This window comes from Lissotriton helveticus, chromosome 4_1 (assembly GCF_964261635.1).
Source record: "Lissotriton helveticus chromosome 4_1, aLisHel1.1, whole genome shotgun sequence".
NCBI classification, from domain to species: Eukaryota; Metazoa; Chordata; class Amphibia; order Caudata; family Salamandridae; genus Lissotriton; species Lissotriton helveticus.
The window spans coordinates 203,126,044-203,144,422 of record NC_136063.1 but is presented as its reverse complement, the minus strand read 5'-3'; the positions used below and the strand labels follow the sequence as shown (position 1 = coordinate 203,144,422).

General features: G+C 45.8%; 1 protein-coding gene across 17 annotated transcripts in view; it reads right to left on the bottom strand.

Annotated features, from left to right (window-relative positions):
* The window catches only part of PTK2 (protein tyrosine kinase 2), an 858,662-nt gene that overhangs the window by 323,890 nt on the left and 516,393 nt on the right, over positions 1-18,379 (bottom strand). For 15 of the 17 annotated variants that reach the window (XM_078686693.1, XM_078686689.1, XM_078686690.1 and 12 more), the window contains 2 exons: positions 18,221-18,251; positions 1,807-1,862 (listed from right to left, as the gene is read on the bottom strand). In XM_078686693.1, coding sequence (XP_078542819.1) covers positions 1,807-1,862; positions 18,221-18,251 — 87 coding nt within the window. Of the gene's footprint in view, positions 1-1,806; positions 1,863-2,284; positions 2,409-18,220; positions 18,252-18,379 lie in introns of those variants that run through there. The other 2 variants (XM_078686694.1, XM_078686695.1) reach the window with 2 other exon arrangements.

Genomic DNA, 18,379 nt, shown 5'->3' with positions numbered 1-18,379 from the left:
TAGCAAATTTGACAAAGCAGTCATACAGAGTAATAAAATGCTGAATATTAAAGAACGCTATGCAATCACACAAAAACGACAGAGCAATTTGTCCAAACTTGATAGAATTAACACAGATGAATAGGGAGGCTTAGGGAAATCACTAAATACATAAAATGCAGATTTCAAAGGGGAAAAAAGGGCAGGTAGTGCATAAATACAAATGAAGACAGACCCAAACACTGCAGAGCCAGCACTGGTGCAGCTCATGAACCTGGATAGTTTAGGGGTGAGTCAGTACAACTTACAGACCGTACCATCCGTCGCGGACATTTCTTACATTACTCATACTGGCTGGGTTTACTTGTATGATCAACAGCTGCCCTTTACAAAAGTACACACTACACAATAGTGTCGCTCAATGTCGGCCATTCTGACTCAGCCCTGCTGCTGATAAGGCACGGCTCCCATCACTCTTACTGACAACACTTTCCAAGGAGACATAATACAGGGCAGCGTGTAGACTATGAAAAGGCCAGACGCGGCCTTACAACTCAATGAGAAATGGATCTCCTCTGCAAGGGGACAATTAACCTCAGGCCTACAATGCGCCACTGTGCCACGGCCTTCACATTTCACTTCCTCTGCACAAGGCAAGTGGAAGTGAAACAAGCCAGCCTTTGAGTTCATGCTTCCCGGGCACCACGGGCAAGGAGTGTGCCCCAGCTGTCAGAGAGCTATAAATGACTTTTTTATTCGGCGACTTGCTTAACTGTGTCTCACATAAATGGCACCAGGGGAAATATCTGTATTCTGCAGGGCTGGGCTGCACTGCTGCAAAGGGTATTTTAATGCATGGCTTTAACCTGTCAGGGAAGGGGGTCTCCTTCTGTGCCACATACTCCTAAAAACTGGCATACACCTAGGCAGAATATGTCATACGATTCCGAGAACTGCCGAAGAAACCACGTGTATAGGAGTGTGTCACTGGCTAGGAATTTCTACAATATCAGGAAATTTTGGGGGGGACTTTCGTCAAAACTGCACACTATATGTAACAGGCATACAAAATATCAATGTAATACATCTTAAAACGAACTATTTCTTAGGTAGAGAAAAATTAAAAACGGACTATTGTTCAAATATAACATCAGAAACTACATTACTTCGTGGCGCATGAAGAATATGCAATCCTCTTATAAGACACAATGGTATTCATTCTATCAACCTCAGAAGGATGAAAGGCGGAGTCTAGTCGGCCAGAAAGGAAACCTGTGACCAACAGGTTACACACAGGGCTGTCTGTCTGCTGCTCGTTTGTCTTAAAGCACTCCTCCCACCCAACAGGGGCTCCAGTGAATGTAGCTTTTGGAGTCTGCATTAAGTGCACAAAAGAATACAACTGAAATCGGCTCGGATTTATTGAAGTATAATAACAAGTCAGTAAATGTAACGCTAAATGTAATGTTAACTTGAGGTCAAGTGTTCATAGGAAAGACATACATTCTGTGGCTGTTTGGAGCGTGATGGCAAAATATTTGAAAATGTTTTGACATGTAGCGACGAGCTGGCTGTTTCAAAAAGGCATTTTACTGGGCGGCGCGGAAACAGACGGTCAGCTATTTAGCCGCTCCCTCACACACAAAAAAATGTACACTTCACCCGGCCTCGCAAATGAAAAGAAGCGGCTGCCGCACCGACTCAACAGCATGAAATCAATATGCCATACAACAAATACGTTTCTTGGGTGGTGGGAACAACCGCGGCAACTAGAAGTTAAACATATAAGACAGCAATCAGCATTGTTGGGCAGTCACCTGAGCTTACCTGAGACGGAGACGGCGTGCGTGCGGACCCCCTGCTGCTTCTCGTTGTTGGCCAGCCTGCAAGAGAGAGGGAAGAGGCTGTGAATGGAGATCATTCTCCCGCACACACGCGCGCACGCACTGGCTGCACTCACTCGAACAGGGCACCTACTGTCAGCACCGGGCGCGAGCCGGGGAGGGAGGGCGCGCGGCGCGGCGGGAAGTACCACTGGCGGCCCTCGGAGGGGAGCGCAGGCCGCGGCAGACGGGGAAGTTGTGCAACACGTGTCCAGGGCCGGTTTCTATGCGCCGCTAATGTCAACAGTTTACATAAGCGGGCAGGGCTGCGGCGCGGCGCGGCCTCGGGGGTGAAGGGCTTGTGTCAGCCCTGCAGCTCCGGGGAGCTCGCGCTGCTGCTGACTCTGCTTCTTAAAATGGAGTCTGAACCTATAAACACCGGCCCGAAGCTGGCTCGGAGTCCGGCTGGGGCGTGCACTCACCGGGCACCACAAGTGCACGCTTCAGAGCACGGGGCAGCAATCCCGGGGAGGCCGCGGCTTCTGCAGACGATGAGTGCCGCTGCTGGAAGCCAGAGGGAGCGACATCTTTCTTTCAATAAAAAACAGACTCTTGGCAGCGAGGACGCACGGATCCCGTCCCTCCTAGCTGGGCCGGGCCTATAAACACGAGCGGCTGTGAAAAGGATGACGTGCGAGGAGCAGAGACTCGCCGTCATCCACGGCTCACTTATGGTTGCACAACTGCGCAGACCTCAGAAACATCAACCCTCACTGGAAAAGAAACACAAGGAAACGTGCACCATTATCGATCTTATATAGCGCTAGAGGGGAAAGAAAGTCAAACACCCCACTGATCGTCGCCAGTAGATACATCAAGTTAACCCAGTGATGCTGACGCGCGGGTGGAATCTTCACAGGGACATTCTGCCAGAGTTTATCCAACTCTTGCTGTCAGTCACTCTCACCCTTCCACATCCGTGTGTACCAGGCTCTACCCTCTCACCTGTGTCAGGTATTCATTCACGAGCTGGTTACACCTCTCAACCCTGTAGCAGCCCCACCCACACTCCGTTTCTGTTACCCATTTACTTCAACACCATTTCTTTTGCTAAATCTCCCCCGGACTCCTTTAATCTTTTGTAACCATCACCCAGGGCTCCCTTGTGTCAGTCACAGCCGCCTCATGCTGCAGTCTCTTCTCCACCTCCCTTGCATCGCCTGCGTACACTGTCTGCTCTCCACATAACCTTCCTTTCCCCCTGTGATCTCTACCCTTGGGTTGGGGGATTTAGGGAGCCCTTTCAGATGGAAGCAAAGGCCTCTATTCCAACGGTGGCATCAGATCAGAGGACACAGGAAAGACATGCACTGTAGCGCCTGGAAACCATTCTGAAACAAAGAGAGCCAGACTCTACGACCTAAGTCACCGTGGATGCGGTATTGGGATTTAAACTGGGACAACGTAGAGCTACAAGGGAAGGAGTTGCCATTAATTCCCTGCCGCCTTCTGGAAATATCTGCATTTCCTCCCTACAAAGTTTCAACTTAACATGGAATTACATTTATTTGAAATACTTTTTTTTACCCGACAGTGAACTGCAAAGGTGACATTAACGCTAACTAATGTCTGTTTTGAGAGTGGATCCTCTAGGCTGTGGTACATCCTTTATTCCATGGATGGTACATTGTTTCTCTAAAATAGTAAGTGCAGGGCTCCTGTCCTGGATACTGATTTTGAAATCCCACTAAGCGAGCTTTGTAAGACATTTGCTGCAAGGGACCGCAAGCACCAATTGCAATCCACAAATGGAGATATGTGTTTGCCTCCTAGGGTCCCTAATTCTCAGTCAGATTTAGCTTGAGCAAGCTAGAAGATAAAAGGTCTTCATGCATCAAGCGGTCTGATTTTCAAAATTTAACTTGAATCCATATCTACTACAAAAACACTAGTTTCACTTCAAGTGTTATGGACCATGTATGCTTTATTAGTCGTGGTTTTTCAAAATAATTCAATGTGAATCCAGCACCCACAACTTCTAACACCTTTGCACTTGGAAAAAACGAAAGCATAAATATGCATTATTTTACAGCTGGCTCGCTACACCACCCCTTACTCTCCATACCTCATACAAACAAGATAAAGTGAAGGATAGTGGGAGAAAGACAATGCCAAAACAGCTCTTCGTCCTCCCTTCTCAATGGAGTGAGCGAGATAAGACCTGAAATCAGGGGTGTGGAATTTATTAAAATATCTACTTGTCCATGGGGCAGGTTGCTTTATAAATCTACTTGTCCTGTAACAAAATCCACTTGTCCCTTTGGTGCCATGTTGGGCGGCGACAAATTATGGCAGCAATCTCATAATATAAGAACTCTTATTATGCCAGGGCTCATACCATAGTAGTGTTTGAATACTAGCAATCCTTTTATGTTGCTACGTTTCCGCAGATCTACATACTGGGACTGAAGGTAGTGGTAAACAATAGTTCCAGGGTTGGAATGTCCTTTTGAGTCTGTGCAAACCTACTAACTTGCATGTTTTAAGGGCTTTCAACAACTCTTCTCCAATCTTTTCCAATACTGAGAAATGTTGGAAATTTACTCCTGACAATGGCAGATGTAAACCTTCTTCCAGAGTTGGGAAAAAAGTGGTTGGAGGGAAAATAAGCTTGCAAACACTCAGGTGTTCGCATGAGCAAATCTACACATGCATATTTTCTCATGCTAAAATGCAGTTCAGAAATATTTTCTAGGAGTATTATTTCTTGCCCTACTGCTGTAAATTCTTGTGAATTCATGAAAGCCTTATAGCTGCCCTTAATGCAAGGACATATACCAAGGGTGCACTTTTGAGACTTTCTTTAATAATTGGGCCCCTAATGTGGTCTGGCGTTAACCATGACCTTTTGTGTTTATTAAAATTCTCGCTCTGTATCGGCTGCCTTCACGGTGAGTGACAGCATTCTGCTGTTTCACAAGGAGCATATCGGCACACAAAGTAGTTTTGTTCAGTGACAGTAACTAATGTGGCCGTGTGTGCTTTTTTGAGGCCAAAAACAATTTTTGCTTTTGCCAATGTTTGTTATATTGGTGAGGGTCCGGCAGCTCTCATCAATAAGTTTTACAAAAAGCACGCCAAAACAAGTCACGCATCGCCAAAACTAAAAAGCCGACTACCAGTTCAGACCTACTGGCTTTGCCAATGCTTGTTTCATTTTGATTCCCAAAATCTTATTGAAACAGGTTACACTGATTTTCTAATATGAATATTTTGTGGAAATACTAGCATGCATCAACACATTTTACAAAATGATGCTGAAAAGAAATGGTAACTGAAACTTTACAGTAGTTAAGCAAAAACATTTTTTTCCTACTTCCATTTTTTAGGAACATTTTATATTGAAAGCAAAGAATCATTAATCTTGCTTTCAAGCTTCTGCAAATATTTGCATATAATCAGAGAGCATTTTGGGAGCATTATGCATAGCCTCATATTGCTAAACTTTGAAACCATGTGTCCACATTTTTATACTGAAACCACTGTCAGTAGTGCAGTCAGAACTTACATTTACTGAGAGCGCTCAGCCTAATAATAAAGGCTCTCAATTAATGAACCATAAATACAAGTTTCAACAGCATTAACATATGCACACAAATATTAACTTAACTGCAGGCAGTGCCCTTCCCTGATCCTTAATGTGGTACTGCAAACTGGCAGCCAAAGGGTTTGCCCTGCAAGCGGTTGGGCCTGCTTGTCCCAAGGACAAAATGCACATTAAAACGTGTTGCCCTTGACCCCAAACAATATGTCCTGGGTGTCAGGCTATAGGAATTCCACATCCCTGTGAAATACCAAAATGTTAACATATGACCGCTTACAATTTACTGGTCCCAGCTCAAAATTATAAAAAGATCTATCAAACCTCCCCCAATCCAGGTTACCATGATGGAAAAGAAGAAACACTCTTTCTCAAGTGTAGTACTCCACAAATATTCTATAGTACGTGAAAAATTGTATCATTATTATTATTAAATCTTTATTGCGACATATGACTGTCATAAAAGAAACACAGTAAAATACAACTTTAAGAATGTTAAAACATTAATTGCTATGAGGAATTTAAAAATAAATATAACACACATTATCCAACATCATGGGATGGGCGTATCCCTTAAGCTATCCCTTTAATACAACAGGCACTCATTACCCCCTACCAGGTTACACCACTCAAAATAGTTCATTCATTATTCCAGACATTTCCTCCTGATGTTCCACATTGAAGCCAAAAATTTCGTGACCCCAAAAACAATACAAGGCGACAAGTCAGTATTTAATATTCGGTATGATTGGTGGTATTGCCTAATGCCCAGATTTTTGCAGATGGGAATAATCCACTTCTTCCTAGGGGTCATATAGGAGGGGCAGAAGAAAACCATGTGTACGTCCGACTCTAGTTCGGCATCGCACGCTGGACAGTTTGCAGGGGCGTCGTGGTACCATCATGCTGTTAGACCTCTGAGCTGTAGGGAGTCATATCTCCATTGGAGGTATAGCTTCCTGTGGGCGCTCGGGCTGATTATGTCCAAGACAGGCTCGAATTTGTAATTATCCTTTTGCTCAAGGAATGACATAGTTAATGGCCCTATTTTGGGGTTAGATTGGTAATCAGACAAATTTTTGTGATAATAGGTTTTCACCAATTCCCGCCGGGGTAGCCCACTACACGCTTCTGCAGGGTTCCTCCAAGCTTGGGGATACCCCAATCTATCGAACTCTTGCCTGATATGTTTTAACCATGGGAAACTCCAGATGTTTGGCAGCTGTAGGAGTTCAGTCAATTCATTCCTATAACTGGCCAATTCGGGAGTCGCCCATAGTCGTCTCCAGAAGGTAAGAGGTTTTAGACCTAGTTCCTCCTTTATTGATCTGAGTCCCAAAACTAATCTAGTGGGGAGAAGGGGCGTGCCGGGTGGTAGAGATAGCAGCTGCCTAATAAACCTGTTTTCAGTGGTGATAATGTCTGGGTGGCAGCAGTGTCCCCATAACTCGTCCCCATAACTCGCCCCCGTAGATCATCGCACCCCGGGCCTGCAGCTTAAAAATTTCAAGAGGAGATACAGGTTTAAAGGTAGTTTGTTTAAGGAGTTTAAAAATCCCGCCTATTTTTTGGGAAAGCTTTAGTTTGGATTTGGTCTGGTGGTGGACCCAGGTCATATCCTCGTTCAGAGTTAGGCCAGGTATTCGAATGTTGAGACTCTCTCCAAGGGGACACCTTCTATGATAGGGTTAGGGCGAGACATTCTCGGTGGGTTGAAGATCATATACTTTGTTTTGGATTTGTTTATTTCCAGGCCCCTGTCATGGCAAAAGGCAACAAAGGCATCCAGGACTCTCTGTATACCCATTGGTGTCTTTGCGAGCAGCAAGGTATAATCTGCTAACATGATCGCAGAGATACCTGCTCCCGCCAACCTAGGAGCGTCCCTATTAGGGACCCTGTTCAGGTAGTCAATCACCCCATTTACAAAGAGGCAAAACAGGGTCGGTGCTAACACACAACTCTGCCATACCCCTCTGCCAACGGGGAAGCTTGCCGACAGGGTCCCTTGCCTCCCACATCTTACCCTTGCAAAATTCTGTGAGTGGAGGCGAATTAGAATGTTTAAAAGGGGCGGGGGTATACCTAAATCCCTTAGTACGCTCCAAAGTTTCCCCCGTGGGACCAAGTCAAAGGCCGCACGGAGGTCAACAAAAACAGTATGCAGTGAGCCCCCCTTTATTTTGACCGTTTTCCAGAACAGCATCTTTAATCTAAAAATCTGGTCGACGGTGGATACCTTCTTTCGGAAGCCTGCCTGGTAAACACTCAAGATTTCTGAATCTTCTACCCATTCTAAAAGGTGGTCCAGGATCAACCTTGAAAAGAGTTTCTGCGAGACATCTATAAGGCTGATAGGCCTATAATTCAGCGGTAAGAGAGGTGAGCCCTTCTTAAATATTGGCACCAACTCTGCCCCCAGCCAAGTATTGGAAGGAGCCATTCCCCCTAGGATTGCATTAAAGATTTTTTGGAGGTAGGGGGCCCATTTCTCGGTTTCCTGTTTGTATAAACCCCCCGGTACCTTATCCAGGCCTGCCGCCTTGCCCGTAGGGAGGTTTACTATAGCTGTTCTTACCTCAGTCAAAGAGAAGGTGAGCTCAGGCCGGTCACATTCCGGGGAGTATGCCTTTGGAGGTATGTGCCCCGAGGGGTCGTTAGGTGCTTCCTTATAAAGATTGGCAAAGTGTTGTTCCCAAACCTCAGATGAAATGTTCGGTGTCACTGCTTGTTCAGGCTCCACCGAGCCTGTACTTACAATTTGCCAAAACTTACGGGCATCTTTGACCCCCAAAGCTGAGGTTAGATCGGCCCATTTATCAGCTTCCCATTCCTCCCTGGCATGGCGTGTAAGGTCCCTGTATATTTGCCTCCTTATTTTTATTAGGGGCCTGCTAGTGTTTTGTTTTAGCGCCTCTGGAAGCTCCCTTTTTGCCTGTCTGCACGCCTTATTGTACCAGGATGGCTTCCTGTAGTGCCCAACCTTTGTTACACCAACCAAAATTGTATCCCTCCTTAAGCAGCAACACAAACTCCATCTGAAGGATTTCCAACAAATGTAGTGCCACAAAGCTACCACTAAACTTCCAATGGACTCAACGCAAATGCTATGACAGAAGGGTATAAGGTGCTATGACAGAAGGTTACAATTTCCTTACAGCTGACCAGTGACTTACAACCACTCAAACAGGCAGTCTAAGAGACTTCAACATCTGTGCACTATGCATCTTGGCAGGTCACCACCCAAATTCCTGGAACATTAAGTTGCCTGCTGCCACCAGTTAACTACGGAGGGTTAAGAGATGAGAACACTGGGTAAACATCGGTACAGGAGAAAAACCAGCATTGGCATAACCAATTGGTTTCACCCATGCAACCGAATGCCTTTGTCAATGTTTTCAGTCATGTTGCACAGCAGCCCCTCTGCTGACAGGAGGCAGACACACCTTAATGCAAGCCCCTTAAGATGCCTCCCGCCCTTCTGCCAAGTATTTTTTTTTTAAAGTGCAGTGGGATCAAAGCTTATTTTCTTCTTAAACTTTCAGCTATGCTGCATAGCAGCCTCGCTCCTGTGCACCAAGGCTAAAAACATTGACATAGGTAATGGCGAGCATGGGTGAGGCCTATTGGATTTGCTAATGCTTATTTGTGGGGAGCATTCTAAACACTAATAATCCCACGGCCGCTCCCATTCTTTATGCATCAATCACATGTGCGCCCACAGCTGATAGAGCTGTAGAAGTATACCTGTGATCTGTGCTTGCTTATTTTACCATTCAACACGGGACAGGAGGAGGCACGCAACCACGGAGTGAAACAAAACAATTTAGGACGGGAGGTGGAAGTAAAATAAAGCTGAACGGGCGGGTGGGAGGCAGCAAGCAACAACACAGGCAAGAAACATTGTGGGCAGTGGTGGTTCCTCCATTAAGGAGGAGTGTTAGTGTTGCCCCACCCCCTGCTAGCACAGCAAACATGAAAAATAAAATGGTAATAAACAGATTGTATTACCATTTAAGTTTTATTGCAGCCAGGCCGAGCCAATTGTTAGTGTGGGCCAATGCTGCAACAATGCGGAACAGGTGGGCTGGTGAGGGCAAGCAACAATGCAGGAAATGGCACGCAACAATGCAGGACGGGGGGGCGGGTGAGGGCACACAATGCGAGACGGGGGGGCGGGTGAGGGCACACAATGCAGGACGGGGGGCGGGTGAGGGCACACAATGCGGGACGGGAGGGCGGGTGTTGGCAAGCAACAATGCGGGACGGGAGGGCGGGCGGGGGCAAGCAACAATGCGGGACGGGAGGGAGGGGGCACGCAACAATGTGGGACGGGAGGGCAGGTGGGGGCAAGCAACAATGCGGGTCGGTAGGACGGGTGGGGGCAAGCAACAACGTGGAGTGGGACAGAAGGGGGGAAGATGACCTGCAAACATGCACTCTTATGGAGAGCTGCAACTAAAAGAAAAAGTAAGCTCCTAAAGCGTGAGCAGTAGAAGGACACTGGGCAAGGAAGCATTACTTGGGCTATGCTCCAGGGCAGACAGAGAGAGAGAGGAGAGAGAGAGACACACAAACAAGAAGAGAAGCTGGCATGCCCTAACCAAAAGAGAAGCAAGGAAATGAAAGTGACAATGAAGCCAACCAATGGTAAGCAATGGGCTGGCTTCAAAGTCTCTGTAAGCTGTAAGCATGCGCGGTCTCAGATGAGATCTAATAACTTTACTGGTTAAGATTTCTGTCCTTCTAAGTTTTATTCGCTATTATCCTTTGCTTCTAAACAGAAAATTCTATTTTAAAGATTTATCCTAAAATATAAGCTTTGCTGTGTTGTGCTGCACCATGATTGACAATGCTGGAATAATAAAGGATAGCATGGGAGATGTAACCCGCTGAGAAGTTCAATTGGCCACAAGGAACAGATCAGAATGAATATTTTCTGGCAGTCGCAGTAAGTTAAATAAACCCGTTGGATGAACAGAGGATCTTTTGTGAAAAGCATACACCCATCTTAACTAGCAGCAGCTGAGAGGTGAACAATGCAGTGCATTCTACATGTCCACTCAATCTCGCTTTTGAATGAAGAAGAGGTGCATGGTGGCTGTAAATTACCTTTTAAAACGGGTCTATGCGTCAAAACCTACGAAAAGGTGGGTCCAATTTGGAACAGGCTTGCAAAGGATAACAACCCCTGCTCCTAAAGTTTTGGCAAATTTATTACTCCTCAAATTGCAAATCCAGACACTATACTGTTTATTCGAATAAACCCGTTTTGGGTGCTTTTATAGCAAAGACATCCAGTAGCATAATTAATAACTGATATTTCACAAGAAACCAGAAATATGGAAAATATGAAGCAAAGTTATTTAAATTACTCAGCAAAAAAGCACACACTCATTATCAAATAAAAAAGATACTTAATATAGAAGATAAAGGCATGCCTGTAATGCTGGTTTGACAATCTATACTGCGTATCAGCCTAGAAACTACACCTGTCAGATACCAGATTATCCTAATTTTACAATTAATGTCAAATCTGACGTGAAAAGAAAAAACATGTAATCTACCCTATTACATTCATTGATGTTTTAGTGACAAAATTCAAATCACTGCTCTGAAATTAGCAGCATTAGTTTCAACACCCCATGTTACTAGAATATAGTGTTAACCGTTTATACAGGGCGCTGCATAAGTAGGCCTGTCCCTTATTGTCCCTATAAAAACATACTATTAGTATTTTGAAAATATACACTCTGAAAATGATGTAAGGCCTTGGAAGAATTAAGAGGGATCAAGCCCATCACAATTACCCATTAATCCACAAACCTTGTGGCTTCAGCAGTCCGCATAATCATAAACATGGAGTTCCTTCGCAAGAAAACTCCATTGGAGGGGAACATGGGGATGAGGATGTGTATTCTTCAGAACAATTATGAATACATCTACACTCTTAAGAGAAACTAAGAGTGGAAACAAAAAATATCATACAAATATCAGAAAGTAGTAAACATGGCTCACCCAAACCACAAAGCCACAACAGCATATCAATGCAACAGGCTTAATACAGTAAAACATCTTGCTCATACAGCTTAAAACACATAACAATGGGGGGAGGAGCCAAGATGGCGATCGGGACGGCTGCTTAAACGCTTGGCTCCGTGTACCCTCCCGCCCCGCACGTATATCCTGGCGATTACCCTGAGCAGCATTTGCTAATTTGAGTAGGTGAAGGGAAGCATTCTCTTACCGTCTGCTTCTGAGGCTCCTCCGTGCAGTGGACCCGACGAAATGTCCCCGATTGTTTGGCGGCCCTCGAGGTGTTGAGACCGGGATCTCGAGTGAGGAGAGTGTCCGGCCGGAAGTGATAACGCTAACGGCCTCTGGTTACACTGGGAAGCCGATCGGAGAGAACCTGGGATCCGAGAACCAAAAGAGATGAGAACCACCCACTCCCCATAGTGCGTTGCCTGGCGGACGATGATCTATCGCCGGGCCGGAGTGAAATTTGTGTTGCCCGGCTCCCCTTCGGAGGGACGCCCGATCACGATTACGACCCGCCCCGGGAACCTGTGGAGAGCTCTCGAACAGCGTCGAGGGCTGGTTTAGCCTTTTGGTGCCTCTCCTTTCTGTCGCCTGCCCCGACTTCTGAGATCCGGCTGTGAATCCTGCAGTGTCCGGTTGTTGGGCCCGATCCCATGGTGAGGTGGAGGGACGAGAAACCGGAACGGCTGTTATGGCGGATGGTGCCCTCCTGCGTGCCCCTCACCCGGGTAGGGAAGTCGATGCACGAGAGAATCCCGGGGTTTGGCGCCATGAGAAACCACCCACTCCCAGGGATGTCCTGGCTGCTTTAACATGCCTGCAGACTACCCTGATCCGGGAGGCTCGAGAATTGGGGAACAGGATGGCCGCCATTGTTGCTCTGCCGTTGTGTGACGGCGCGGATCGCTCTCAAGGAGGCGCCGCTGTGTCTGCCTTTGCTACATTGACGTGTTCCCCGGATGAATCTGCACTCGTGGAGACGGGGATGGCTTTGGTTCATGAACTGGCTGTGGATGACCCTGTTACATATGTGATTGTCTCCTTGGGGCCTATCCCTGAACTGCGAGTTGGGGAACAGCACCGGTCCATGGTCTTGACAGCGCCGGCGGGGTTTCAGCGCTTCCCGCTTCGTGTGATTCCTTTTTCAAGGCAGGCGGGACTGTCCTCGGACTCGAGACTGTTGGTGCTGTTGATACTGTTTCGATCCGTCTTCTGCCGTGCATCATTGGCGATAAGCCGGTGGTTTTTGTTCAATGGCATGTTGGCACTGCTGGGTCCTCCCGGTGTATTCGGATCTTTTGTGCTACTTTGTGCCCTGTCTGAGAACTGGTTTGACGATGGTGCTATTGACAGAAGAGGCCAGGGGTGACTTTGTTTGGGACATGGAGGGACTTATAGCTGGTCTATGGTGATTTAGGGGCGCTTTGCTGAGCTGTAATTGATTGCGTTACACATGACTGCTGTTATCTGTATTTTTCTACCGTGGCTGTTTAGACGTTTTTTGCATGCGGAGGTGGGAGGGACCGGAACACTAGACCGAGGGCCCTTCTCTTGAATTTTTCTTTTTCTCTTTTTCTTCTCTGTATTTCGGGTCTCTTATTTAGGGCGACAGGCACGCTGCTGGGGGGGGTAGGCCGTAGCCTTCTGCAGGGGTGCAGGGTTGGGGGATGGGTTTGTTGTTTTGTTCCCTTTCTGTCTCTATGGCCCTTTGCCCTTTTCTTTTTCGATGTCGTCGTCTTCATGTCTCCCATAGTGTGTTTTGCCTTGAGGGGTGGGACTAGTTCGCCATGATTGCTTAGTGTTTATTGCGCCTCTCCTTACCCTGATGCCCCTCCCCCTTCATTCTCAATCTATGTACGTCGCTGGCGTAACTTTTGCTTTAGTTGGCTGTGCTGGGGGACTGTATGACTGTGCGACGTTGATTCTATTTTATTTTCCGTTATTGCAAAATGAACCGACTCAGATCCTTCTTATTGTGTGATACTTTAACTGTATGTCATATCCTGGATGCTCGTCAGCCCTCGACCTCCGGACCGCTGTATTTTGTACGCTATATTGCTTCTTTTTGTACTTTTTCCTGATCTGCGTAGCGGCCGGCCGGCTTGGTTGTAGGCCTATGGGTGTATTTCTATGTTGAAACAATAAAGGTTCTTAAAAAAAATAATAAAAAAAAAACACGTAACAATAATAATAATAACCTGGTATTTGTAAAGCATGAACTAATCACCCCTAAGGGACTCAAGGCGCTGGGTGCCATCGGGAAGATTAAGCCAGCTATTGCCCAGAGTCACATGGTGCTGGGCTGAGCTGCCGCCAGGGATCGAACCGTGAGACCCGTGCTTCAGAATCAGCCGCCCTTGCCGCTGTGCCACACCTCTCTCGTATGCTACTTGTTCCTCGTAAACCGTAACGCTTTCCTCCAACAACCACTGGTAATTTCACTGGGAACAGGACACTGACTTTTATCCCCTAGTCAATAAAGGTCTTTCACAATTCCTGCGAACAATTCCTTTTTAGGTCGAGCCTAGCCGGCGCACATGCACTGCTCTATGGGAGGCTTCTTGTGAGCACTCCAAACTTCTCCGTGTGGGTCGGACTCCTCCCACACATTGGATTGGCTTTTGCGAATGTCTTTCAATAATGAAAGCACACAAATGACCAAAGGCGGGTGCATGTCCCACCTCTCCTCCACAGGTTCACTCCCACGGCGTTTTGGTCTAGAGAGCGAGCAGGCTGGCAGCTGCATTCCTTCCTCGTCATGGATCAGGTTACTAATTAAACACAGCACGGTCGCTTTCACTTTAGCTGCCATGTTCACTATGCTCCCGCCCCCCTTCCCGCCATGTTCACCATGTCTTTGTCATTTGTAGCGTGGTACGCTTTCACTTTGGGGACCGAGACTGCCGACGTCTTCATTATCTTTAGGGCACTCTTCGGGGGCCGTTTCTTTAAAGGGGTGTTGCTTCTTTAAAGTGAAGTATTTGTTATTTGTAGCGCAGTCCACTTTCACTTTGGGGACCACGCTTGCTGACTCCTTCATTATCTTTAGTATTTAAATTTATATGTGTAAATGAAGTGTCTGGTGCAAGCTGGGGGAGCATTTTCCCTTTGTCGACACCAGGACAATACGAGTGCATTGCGGTGTACCTACGGTGTACCTAGAACTCCTGCGCCGCCTCCTCCACGGGCACAGCCGCGTGGGAGCTGTGCTCGTGGGACAGGCTTCACACCACACAGCTCGTCCTCTGGTCGTCCCTGCAGAAGAGCATCAGCCTCTCGTCGTGCTTGTGGCACCGGAAGTGGCTGCCCTCTGGACCCCGCTGGAGGCTGAGGCGTTTCAGCCGGTCTGCCATGGTGCCCAGCTGCACGTTGGCTCTCAGAGTCGCTTGGTCGGAGGTCCGCTTGCACTACGGGCACAAGAAGTTTGCAGACGGGCCCACCATGTATTTTGAGGTACGTGGATGGCAAAAGTTGTGGCTGCTGTCCAGGGTCACAGGATCTGTGAAGAAATCCAAGCAGATGGCGCCTTCATGGACGATCTCCTCAAAGTGAGCAGCCGCTATGGTTCAGGCCAGAAGCTGCTTCCCTGTGCGCAGGTGAGTTCACCTCGCATTGCTTGTTGAGCCTGTCAAGGGTGGCGGGAGTGGCCCTGTTATAAAAAAATTATGTCTTATCTCAAATGCTACTTTAACCTGCGTATTATTCAGACTGATTGCAATTCAGATAGATAGAGGTGCAATTTTAAATAGTGGAGAATTGCATTGCATCAATTTTAATTCTCTGTTCGCTCAAAGGATCAGCTAAATATGCTCAAGAACTTAGCTAAGAAGAATGCACAACCATTCAATTGTTCTAATTTTCCAAGTTTATAGATGCGAGACCTGGCATTATTGGTGAAGTTTCCTCAGACTTTTTGCCTCCCAACCTCCTGTTTTTGCTGCCTTTGTTTTTGCTTGCCTTAGGAATCTGTACACTTTACCACCGCTGACCCGTGCTGAAGTACTTGTGCTTTTCCCCTTAGTTGTTGTCAAAAGTCTGTAAAGCCCTGGAGGTTAATGTTACGAAATTGAACAGGAGACAAAATAGTATTTTTTCTTTTGTAACGGGCAATTTCTGTATTTGTTTATGTTAAGTATTAGTAAATGGGTCAGCTCTAGCGCATATTTAAAAGTGATTTTTATTCATATTTGTATACAATACCTAGCAACACAATACATAGGATAATGTGCTGCATACCTAAACGCTTATAAGGTCCCAAAGGCAAGACCTATTGGCTATGCCAATGCTTGATTGTTGTTGTAGCCAGTCACACATCCCGAAAAAACAAAATACGTTGGTCATGGTAGGTAATCACTATCTGTTCGGTTGCCTGCTCCAAACTCCCTTCTTTCTGGAAGTTGTCTCACATGACAGCCAAGACCTTACTCCAGAACTGCTCATAATCTTTTGCACCACTAGACAGGGTTCATAAAGTCCTGTGTTTCACCCAGTTTCATCCATGTCTGGTTTGACGAGAACTCATTTCCCTTGAATGAGTTGGACTGCAGAAAACAAACAATGAAAACTGAAACTCTTGCTAGATAAATTCAATGCCATATCTTGCAATATCAATTTACTGTGGTTCTGTTTAGACAACATGGAGCTGTCACAGACAAAACCAATACAGTGTGCGCAACCATATAGCTAGGATGGGGGAGGGGGGGTGTAGCAGTGTTCAGGAGGTGAGGGAGCATGGCAAGCTTTGAGAGCGAGTTGCATTGATAAAAGCTCAAGGAAGTTGAAGTGACGATCCTGATATTGTGAAGGTCACTTACCCTGCATAGTCTGGCGGTCTATGTGAGGACCCCCCGATAGGAGAGAGGTGTGTGTGTTATAATGGTCACAGGCCTGACTGGGTACGCGAAAGGCCTGCCTTGCACCACGTTGGTAGGTGTCCACCACTGTAGGGAGTGGTGTGCTTTGGCCAGAAACAACACTAGAGCTTCGCACTGACCCTGATCTTGTGACCATTGGACAAACACTCCTGCAAGGTTCACATATGCAACCTTGTTTATGGGATTAATGCAATCCATGAAGTCATCATGCCTAGCTGACAAATGGATGTGAGAGCCAACAGTTTGATTGAAAATGAGTCAGTGTTTATTATAGGTTGGCAACCCTTTGCTGAGTTGGATAGGCTTTGGCCTTGGTAGGATCTAGTATGTAGTCTAGAAAACGCAGAATCTAAGTAGGCACAAGATGAGATTTTGTGGCGTTTATTGTGAAACCCAATGCGTGAAGCACAGATTCTGTTTGACTATCTATTAAATATTGTGTTTTGTTGCTGCTCCTGATCAACCAATCGTCCAAGTATGGGAAAACACAGATCCCGTCTCGACGCAGAAGGGCTGCAACCACAGCAAGATATTTGGTGAATGTTCTTGGAGCTGTGGCAATTCCGAAAGGTAGAACTTTGAATTGAAAATGATGACTACTTACCACCGAGCGCAGGTACTTGCGGTGCACAGGGTGGATTGTGGAAATACACATCTGAGAGTGAGCTCCGTCATTAAATCCCCTTACTGCAAAAAGAGGCTGACCTTTTTTGAGCGTGGTCATTTTGAAGTGTTCTGAAATTATTTATCGGTTGAGTGTCCTGAGATCCAGTATTGGTTTGAGGGGCGCCCATAGACTTGTAATTTTAGTTTCTTTTTAAATTAATTCTACCATCTCATCAACCTGCAGTCCAAACGCTGACTTGTGCATGACAGCAGTACTGATGCATTAAACTACATCAATTACATACAATACACACCTAAAATTGACTTCTTCTCATGACAAAGAAACACTACAGGACTTCTGTAGATGTTAGCAAACAATCCCAATGTTATGGCAAATAAAACCAAAAGGAAACACACCTTTAATGGGCAGTAGAGAAGAAACATTCCCTCCGAGCACCTTCTCTATTACACTATGTCCGGTTAATGAAGAGGGTTTGGCTTAACGGTTACGTCGGCTGACTATGAAGCTAGGGAACCGAGTTCAAGTTTGGCAGGAGGCTCAAACAGCCTGTGATTTTGGGCAAATCACAATCTTCCCGTGCCCGAGAAATAATTGTGTCCGTCTGTAATGCAACTGGTGCTCATGTAAAGTGCTCTGATACCTTCGGGCAGAGTTTACGCTATATAAAACTACAAAAAAAAAAAAAAGGAATCCAACCTAGAATCACAGTTTCAGCAGCAGCAGTGGGGATGCAGATGTTTACAGCGGAAATGCTGTTTCTGAGGATCTGCAACTGTTTATACCCTAAAGAGCGTCAATCTCTGATGAAGACAGGCTATAAGCAGTCCTACCTTTAGCCTAGGATAGGATTCTGAAATTTGGTTGGAATCCTTGTAGATCACTAGCAAGCATTCCTTACATCATGTTTTGCTCATCCTCAACTTCTTGCTAGACGTATATTCACGAATAGGAACTCAACAGTTTACATGAGCAAAGCAGTTATACTCCATAGCAACATATCCGGAAGATGTCCTAAGATACTTTTTAATTTCTGAGGTAAGGGCACTACATAGCTACTAAGTGTAAAACAGATCAATTTACCAAGCTATAAAAAACTTACCATGATCAGTTATCATTACTTAATATATTTTATTTATATTTATGGATACAGTTGCACATTTTTGCCAATACAAATAGTTTGTTTTAGATCCGTTAGTTTTGGAGCAGGAATCAAATTAGACTTGATTCTTGAAAAGCAAATAAAAAATCATACAATGCTTTAAACAATACTTACTTTGGTATGGATGGTAAAGCCCGTTCGCCCTCTACAAAAAAAAAAAATAGAGCAAAGGAAAGTTATAAAACAATTCACATTCTTTTACTTATTACTACTAATACTTTTTTACTGCATTCCCATCACTTCTTCCCCTTTTAAGTTCCTATTCTTTTGCAT